Source organism: Meleagris gallopavo, chromosome 3 (genome assembly GCF_000146605.3).
Source record: "Meleagris gallopavo isolate NT-WF06-2002-E0010 breed Aviagen turkey brand Nicholas breeding stock chromosome 3, Turkey_5.1, whole genome shotgun sequence".
NCBI classification, from domain to species: domain Eukaryota; kingdom Metazoa; phylum Chordata; class Aves; order Galliformes; family Phasianidae; genus Meleagris; species Meleagris gallopavo.
In genome coordinates, this window is record NC_015013.2 from 49,424,908 (window position 1) to 49,432,945 (window position 8,038).

General features: G+C 42.2%; 1 protein-coding gene across 2 annotated transcripts in view; it reads right to left on the reverse strand.

The window, feature by feature from the left end:
- Positions 1 to 2,033: 2,033 nt before the first annotated feature.
- The window catches only part of LOC100542367 (BTB/POZ domain-containing protein KCTD1), a 62,714-nt gene continuing 56,709 nt past the window's right edge, over positions 2,034 to 8,038 (reverse strand). Inside the window, exons 3-4 of one of the 2 annotated variants that reach the window (XM_003205010.4) lie at positions 4,844 to 4,988; positions 2,034 to 2,596 (exon numbers count right to left, since the gene is read on the reverse strand). In XM_003205010.4, coding sequence (XP_003205058.2) covers positions 2,195 to 2,596; positions 4,844 to 4,988 — 547 coding nt within the window. In that variant the 3' untranslated portion in view covers positions 2,034 to 2,194. The remainder of the gene's footprint in view (positions 2,597 to 4,843; positions 4,989 to 8,038) is intronic. The other variant, XM_019613991.2, reaches the window with a different exon arrangement.

Genomic DNA, 8,038 nt, shown 5'->3' on the forward strand with positions numbered 1-8,038 from the left:
GAGAGGAGAGGAGAGGAGAGGAGAGGAGAGGAGAGGAGGAAGGTGGGCTCATGAAATAGAAAGACACCCACCCATGCAGTTCACCTAGCAAGCAGACGATGCAAAGAGCTCATGTCCTAGCACCAGACTGACAAAAGCATGCAAGAGCCAAGTTTTCTTCCACACCAAGATTCCACTGTTATTAAGTTTTCCTGCAACTCCTGTGCTCTTAACCTTACTTAGACTCTGCTACTTTTCTCTTCCCATGCCTGTCTCTTCTGCTGCCAGGGCTTCGTTGTCTCTCACCAGTAAGAGACATGGGACTTCTGTCCAGAAGGACAATACCCCACCAAAGTTTAGCTGAAGTGGGGACACTTGCAGGGTTCCCTTCTGCTACCAACTGCTCTCACTGCTCTCTTCACACACCTGAAGGCAGGGGAATACAATGTTTGTCCCGCTGTGTCACCAATTAGCACATTGGCTTGCAAGGGGAGGGTTAGGGAAGATGGAGGAGCAAGTTGGGTTTTAAAATGCTCAGAACTACAAGACATGCCATGCTTTTACATGCACTGCTTCAGGTCAGCAAATGTCTTTCCAAAATACAGTTAATTAAAGAGCAGACAAATCTCAAGAAGTAGGAGGCGGGAAGAAGCCCTGAAAGAAGAACAAACATCAAAACTTCAGAGCAATTTTTGTTTAACGTGATTCTTAGCTTTTAACAACATTAAGTCTACATTCCCTAAGTACGTCTCAATGCAAGCCACTGGAAAATACAGCAGGAGAAATTAGGTCCTGGGAAAAAATGCAATGGGTCAGGAATCTAGTTCAGCCTTGGGCAAATCACTGAGTCTACGTCTCCTTCTCAAGGTCTACAAATAGTCCCTGTCCTACAACACACTGTTTTGGGGATGGGGAGATGATTATGGCCACCAAAAATGGAAGATGTGGCATCATCAGCATGGGATCATCGTCTGTCTTGAAGTCTATGTATGTGTTGCCATTTTTACTTTTCATCATGAAATAGGCTTGTAAATTCTTATTTGTGTGATAAAAATATATATATCTGGATAAATGCTAAACTGCTAAAGGATAAATTGCTTTGACAACTCTCATATAACATGTGGCTAGACACCTCTCCTTGAAATTCATATCCCTTTTCAGTTATAATCTTGCATGTAGAGGTGTTCTAAATTTGCATTAGTCGCTATGACAAAACACTTTGATGTTTCAATACGATCATGGGGCCAGTAAGAGACACAACTGTCTGAGCATAGCATGCATTAACCACATCTTGATAGTTCAGATAGATCTGTCCGTATTCCTATGTTGCAGTAGCAGATATGTAGCACCCCACAAGCCTTCAACATGTGCTGCCATGCTTAGCCCTCCTCTCCATCAGAAAAGGGGAACAGAATTTTGCTACCTGGAGGCAGGACTTGGTAGCAGGAAGATGTCAAGCTCAGTTGGCAATGCTCCTTCAGGTAAGAACTTGCTCATGAGTTGTGGAGCGTTTAGGAGGCGCGGCTAAACCAAAGACCATCACAGAATCATAGAATGGCTTGGAAAATGACAACCCAGCCATGAAAAAGCATTTCACTCCAAGGTGCTGGTTGTGCACGATGTGCTAACTAGTTGCAGATGGGTATGGACATTTTTCCACACCTGCGTTTGTCTCCCAGATTTTTTTTAATCCATTTTATAACTTTTTAGAAACAAATGCTACTGATTTCAGTTATTGCTACATCCTCTGCTATGCTGAATGTGATAGAGGAGGGCCCTCCTCCCTAAAACCACAGAAGTAGATTGGTCCCTATTTGCAATAAGCAGCTTGCCATCATTTTTGTCATCTCAGCAAGGAGGAAGAATGAACCAGTTGATTTCTCCCAAGGTAGCAAGCATATGATAACATGGAACATTCATTTAAGACACATTTAGGGAGGTCATTATCAAATGCAAAGATCTAGGTAACACTGGGAAAATTATATACTAGTTTTAACACACTTGTGTTTAACTTCCCCCATAGTGCTCTTTAAGAATTCTTCACATTGCATGTCACCTGACAGTCTCACTGAAATGGCAAAGTCCCACCAAGATGCCTCACTTCAGGGTGTTAAAGCAAGTTTTCAACTACTGTAACTTGTTTTGCAAAGAGATTTGGTGATGATGCGTGAGAATTAAGATGAGAAAGCAGCCATAACCCACAGAAGTAACTAGCTCAGAGCCTCCAGCTGGTTTCGTTCATGGAAACTTGCCAGCAATGAGAGAGAAACACATCAGCCCACAGGTACCTGGTTGGTACTCTCTTTCCTACCTGAACTGAGTTGAGGTGGCAGTATCCGTTCAGTGGAAATCTGATGACATGCGTTGAGTCATGATTCCAGCCGGCATTGACAGAATTACACATCACATCACCAATCTCTGGAAACACTTCTTCTATCAATGACTTATCGCCACTCAGTGTAATCCTCTCACCAAGATCTGGGGCAACACGCACCACCAGGCATTCACAAGATTTTGAGAAGCGGCCACTCTCCCGGTCTTGTTTCCACCTTTCCATCTCTCCTAGCATGGGCTGAAGCTGGAAATACTTTGCTTCTTCGTATAACAAACTGTAGTCCTGAAAGACACAGATGTTACTGTGCACAGTTAGGAAAGAGGCAGTGCTAATGTACTGCTTAATGTATATGGTTACTCAGGCTAACACTGCTCTAGATCTGGAACCCTTCAGACATAGCTCATAAATACTGTGTAGGAAGGTGTAATAAAATAACAGTGCAAGCAAAAAATAATAATAAAACCATCAGCCACTTGAAACAGACCAGCATTTCTAAGGGAAGGGGGAAGTCGCGTTTGCTCATGCTGTGGAATAACCCAGGCAGTCACATCCCACTTTTCCCTCTATTTTTATTTCCACAGTGATGTCATAAGATAATGATCTCAATAAGCAGATGGAACAGAATTCAATCAGGATTCAGAAAATTCATCATTAGGATCCATTGTGTCTTACAGCAATACTAGCAGGCAGTGTAACAGGTATAAGAATGTAAATGAGGGAGCCTGCATTGGTTCAATGCAAAATGGTTAAGAAATTTGCATAATAAATTGCACATATTACTGCATTTAAAAAAAATAAGGATCTTTTAATACCTCTCCATTTTGCCAACAGTATTGTTTACTACATCATCTCACACACCAGAGCAGAGAAAATGCATTTCTAAGCATAGCTGTACCTGTCGGTCTGAACTTGGTCTGTTATCGCATTTTAAATAAAAAAACAAACATTCTTGATCTTCTAGGCTTAAGACCGTAAGACGATTTGGAAAATATTTATATAGAGAAAAAGAAATACAAGAAAATTTGGCAAAGCAGAGGAGTAGGAAGACCAAATAAGAAGGCTGGTAACAGCCAATACAACCCTAAATTTCAGCTACAGACTGAATACTTGATGAACACGGGAAACCTAAATCATATTCAGAATACTTCTTACTGTCTAATGAAAAAGTAATCTAACCTATACATTTCTGAAAAATGAGTGTTGCAGTTCATTTTAAGCACTTATGTTTCAGGTGACTTGCAGCACAAGTGGAGAGGATCAGAAGTTAACATTTTTAATTTCAGCAGAGCTACAGTGTATTTATGTTGTTAAAGGTCTCTGCATATGTAATTTCTTAATGCTGCATGGAAAGTGGCTTTTCCTTTTTCAGTATTTCTGACTACCTTCAGGACAAGAGCAGAGAGCAGCACAATGCCATTCTAAGGCTTCAAAAGAGGGGTATAATGCTTATCAGCTATTTCTAAACTCCCACATTATTCAGGTAGGTCTGCTCTTGTCACGCATGGGAGCAGTACACATCTGCAGCAGAAATTCAAAGATTGCTCTTGAACTCAACCTCACACCTGTTATGCCCCAAACACCTCAAAATGTCTCAGATACAAAAGATAAAAGACTGCACTGCTGTGTGAACTACTCTAACCCTTCCACAGCACCACTTCTGTTCAGTTTGAATTGCTGTATGTCCTACAGTGATCCAATCACCCAGCTGGCTACACTGATGTGCATTCATAAATAACAATTAAAATCTCTTCTAATTGCAACTGTTGTCTCCAGTACTTACTACACTGACACCACAGATACACCAATATACCTGATATACCTGCAAGACCACAGAGTCTGAAGCTTGTGCATCTGCAGGCTGATGTCTAGGAGAACTATCACAAGTTTACTTTGCTATTAAAAAAGAGAAAAGCAGACTCTTTAATAAAGATTAAATAATAAACGTACAACTATTCATCCCTGACTTCTCTAAAGCTCTAAAATTAAATTGCTAGTATACATTCAAGAATCTGGGGGAGAAAACAGTCTATGACTTAATGCTCAAGCATTACCACGTGTGCTGTTTATTTTGTCAGTACTATGATTCCCAAACAATTTTCTGAATTTCAGCGTGGGTGTGGAAGCAGGAGTTGTTTCAATCCAAAGAGAACCATAAGAGCAGACTAGAAGGCCAGTAACCGGCAAGGCTCATGAGTAGCTGATTACAGATGCTAACATCCTTTCTGTTTCCTTCAGTATACTACGACTTTTAATTTCCCTAGGTCAAACACGGCAAGGTTGCTCCATTACACTACAGACAGGAGGGGATAATTTAACACTGATGTCACTCTAGGAAAGCCTGACAGATGCCATGGCAGCAACGCCACCATACTTAGTTTTGCAAAGTACCTGAAATCAAGCACCGTATTCTAGTTGTGCCCCCTGTCTAGGACTCCAGTTTGATCACACGTCTGACTCTTGTTTTACCAAAGTACAATTGGATGCAAAGTACATTTGGATGCAAAATATCCAAGTCCTTTGAAATCTCACCTTGAAATCATCAGGAATGAGGAGTTTTGATGTTCTTAAAAAATTCAAGATATATCTGAACATTTGCCCATCTCTGTCGATGAAATAATGCTGTTTGAGGCTGTCGAGGACGATGGGCTCCGTGCCATCAAAGAGTCTGCCGATTCTGCAAAGGAAACAAGAGGCAAACGTCAGGGTCAGACCATGTGTGGCTTGGCAGTGATTGGGAAAACCTGCTGCCCAAAGCCTTGTCTCATAAGAGGACAACCGTTGAGTATTTTGGGCATCTCTTTCAACAGCAGATCCCGTTTAGGACATATCTCCCAGTGGCTTCACCAGCAGACCCCATCCCACTCTGCTGCACCAATCTCCTCCATCAGTTTCATTCTGCTTTCTGGGGGAGCACACGGTGAACTTGATATGGCTTGAAAACTGCCATATCAGTTCCTGCCAAACTCAGGAAAAGCTTTTTATTTATTTCTACTGTATTATTAATTTACTTTTAAGCCCAGATCACTTTTTTTACTGCAGCTAACACTTAGACCAGCATAACTGAGGGGACAGCACATTGTAGGAATAAGCAGCTAAGGATGTAAAAGTTACCGTGTTTAAATGGGAGGTAATGATTTCACAGTAAAACCCAACTGTTTGTGGCAAGTATCAATCACCAGGCTCTAAAATAACCAGAAGAAACACCTCAGCTTTTAGAGACCACTCAGTCACCCAGAGAGTCTCCGCTTGCTAAAAATACTTGTAACACCAGCTGCTAGTTGAACAGACACTTTCTACACATTTCCTCACAAAACCCGATTTAGTCGGAGCAATGGGAAGGGCTGAAAACTGGGAACAAAACATCAGCCTCAGTAACATGAAATGCATGCTATGTTTTTGTGGTGAGTGTTTGCAAACAGCTCCTGAGTCACTCACCGTTTCCCAGTGAAATCAACAGCAATGACAGGTATGTCTGACTGGGAGTGCTTGTTTACATGCCCATACGTGCATGTGGAAGTATTTTTTGATTCTTCATGACACCACCCACCCCTCCAAAGAACTGTAAACAAAATGGTCTCAAAATAGCTAACTTGTGATACGTCACGTGGACACTTTGCATGAAATACTACTGACACTCTTGGGCATGATTTTAGAGCCTTGTCACAAGCTGTTACATTCTGCAATATTCTGCAGACTCTGTGCTTTCATTGTTTTAATGAAAAGGCTCATTTGTAGATTGTAGTTGCTCTTGTCCTAATATACCCAATCTGATCTGTGAACCAACATGAAAAATCCTACGCATTTTATTAAGGAACAGTCAATAACATCAATGTACACCAGCACGGAACTACGTGAGGCACAGGCGCTCTTTTTCCCTGATCACACCTAGTTTGTGACACAGGCAATGTGCATGGCTGTCTTTTCACAAACAGATCCAGCAAGCACAATGAACAACCATAGCACACTGTTTCCTTTTAAAAGAAGATGTGAGTAAACAACCATTCCTCATCATCACCCTGAGGCTGCTTTGAGCCCTCAAAACCAAAACCCAAACTCAGTGTAACTCAGAGGCAGTCAACCTCCGGTTCATTTTCTTGTAGAATGACTTACGTTGGAAGAGACGTTAAAGCCCATCCAGTCCTCTCCACGTTGTGGGTAGGGCTGCCAGCCAGCAGCTCAGCTGCCCAGGGCCCCATCCAAGCTGGCCTTGAGCACCTCCAGGATGGGGCACCATAGCTTCTCTGTGCCAGCGCCTCACCACCTGCTCAGTGAAGAGTTTCTTCTTCAAGTCTAATCTAAACCTCCCTCTTCTAGTTTAAAGGCATTACTCCTTCTCCTATCACTGTACTTCCTGATAAAGAGTTCCTCTTCATCTCTCCTGCAGACCCTTTGAGTACTGGAAGGCCACGATTACGTGTCTCCAGAGCCTTCTCTTCTCCAGACAGAACAAAGCCAGCTCCTTCAGCCTGTCTTTGTAGGAGAGGTGCTCCAACTCTCTGATCATCCTCAAGGCCCTCCTCTGACCCACTCCAACAGCTCTACATCCCCCTGCTGTGGACTCCAGACCTGAACAGAATATTCCATCTGGGGATTTACAAGGACGGAGTAGAAGGGACAATCACCTAGCCACCCCTCTTTCAATGCAGACCCTCTGAATTGCAGACTTCCAGTTTCCTAGCATAAACTGCTGGCTCCAGTTTTTCACCCACCCAAGTCCTTCTCCAGAGGGCTGCTCTCAATCTACTAATTGTCCAGCCTGTATCCACATTTGGGATTGCCCTGACCTCAGGGTAGGATGTGACCCAAGGATGCTTTGCATCCATCTGAAATGTCACAGCCAACCCAAACGGAGTCTGAAATGGCATCCATGACCACAGCAGGCATCACTGTAGTACACTCAGTAATAAATGCTGCACAGAATATAGGTCTCATCTCTTCCTTCTCACTGGCTGGTGAAACCAAGAAAGAAATAAAAACCTATTAACTTCAGCAGGCCATTAAAAATTCAGAATCAATTCAAGTTGCATGAAATCTGTAAGATATAAGAAACTGAACACATTTTGCAGAAAGATCCAAGCAGCACAAAACAATTTTTCTCAAAGCTATCCCTTAGATTAGAAAAATTCAAACTTTCTTCCACTGCTACTTGTTACTGCCTGCCTCAACAGTCAAAATGTAAGCTGTGACAGGCCATATAATGCAGGCTCCTGTTCACTAGGTGGACGAGCAACATTTATGTCTAATATAGAAACACAAGGCATTTAGATTTAATTTTCCCCCATACTCAAGCATGTTGTCTTGGAATCTATCACAGAATTCACACACAAAACATATACATTTGGCCAAGTCAGTCATTACTGAAAAGTATAATTGTAATTGGTTTCTGCAGCATTACCCTAGTTCTAAATTACTGTTATAATTATGTATTTTAAAACCTCTAGGCTTTTTGCCTTCATTTTATTAATTGTTTAGGAGAAAATAAGATATTATCAGAGGATGGAGTCTTCTGACAAAATCACAGAGAGCACCAACACCTGAGAGCCAGTCCAGCTGGCCTGGGAGGGAGAGTCAACAAAGTGCCACCTTTGAGTGCAGCTGCTTTCCAGCAGCAGAAAAACCCAAGGAACTGCAAAGCACCAACTTCGTCCCCTCCCTCCCCATATTCAGTCTGCAACACACAATGAACTTCTGGGAAACTTCTGCAAAAAAATGGTAGCTTTTTTT